The sequence below is a fragment of the Gavialis gangeticus genome, unplaced genomic scaffold, assembly GCF_001723915.1.
Source record: "Gavialis gangeticus isolate Ggan-Ray unplaced genomic scaffold, GavGan_comp1, whole genome shotgun sequence".
Classification (NCBI taxonomy): Eukaryota; Metazoa; Chordata; order Crocodylia; family Gavialidae; genus Gavialis; species Gavialis gangeticus.
In genome coordinates this window covers 6,973,583-6,973,817 of record NW_017729027.1, presented here as the reverse complement: position 1 = coordinate 6,973,817, position 235 = coordinate 6,973,583, and the positions used below count along the sequence as shown (strand labels likewise).

At 41.7% G+C, this 235-nt stretch overlaps 1 protein-coding gene across 6 annotated transcripts in view; it reads left to right on the top strand.

Annotated features, from left to right (window-relative positions):
• DOPEY1 (dopey family member 1) overlaps positions 1 to 235 on the top strand; it is a 165,817-nt gene that overhangs the window by 158,204 nt on the left and 7,378 nt on the right. For 4 of the 6 annotated variants that reach the window (XM_019520429.1, XM_019520430.1, XM_019520428.1 and 1 more), the window contains one exon: positions 140 to 199. The exons of the other annotated variants lie outside the window; for them this stretch is intronic. In XM_019520429.1, coding sequence (XP_019375974.1) covers positions 140 to 199 — 60 coding nt within the window. The remainder of the gene's footprint in view (positions 1 to 139; positions 200 to 235) is intronic. 6 annotated transcript variants of the gene reach the window in all.

The following is a 235-nucleotide window of genomic DNA, read 5'->3' as shown; positions in this document are numbered from 1 at the left end:
ATACCAGATTTTGGGCTCTTTGGAACATAACATTTTTTTGCTAACTCATAACACCCAAATTGCCAGCTGCAAGGCCTTCATGGCTAAGTATTGTTTTGATTCACAAAGCATAGTCTGAAAGTTCTCTTTCCTTCCACAGGACAAACAGGAGGACTTTCAGATGATGATTTTGGAGGGACTGGAGATGGTCAAGCATCAGGTGAGGGAGGCCTTTGATGCTTGAGTTGTATAACAA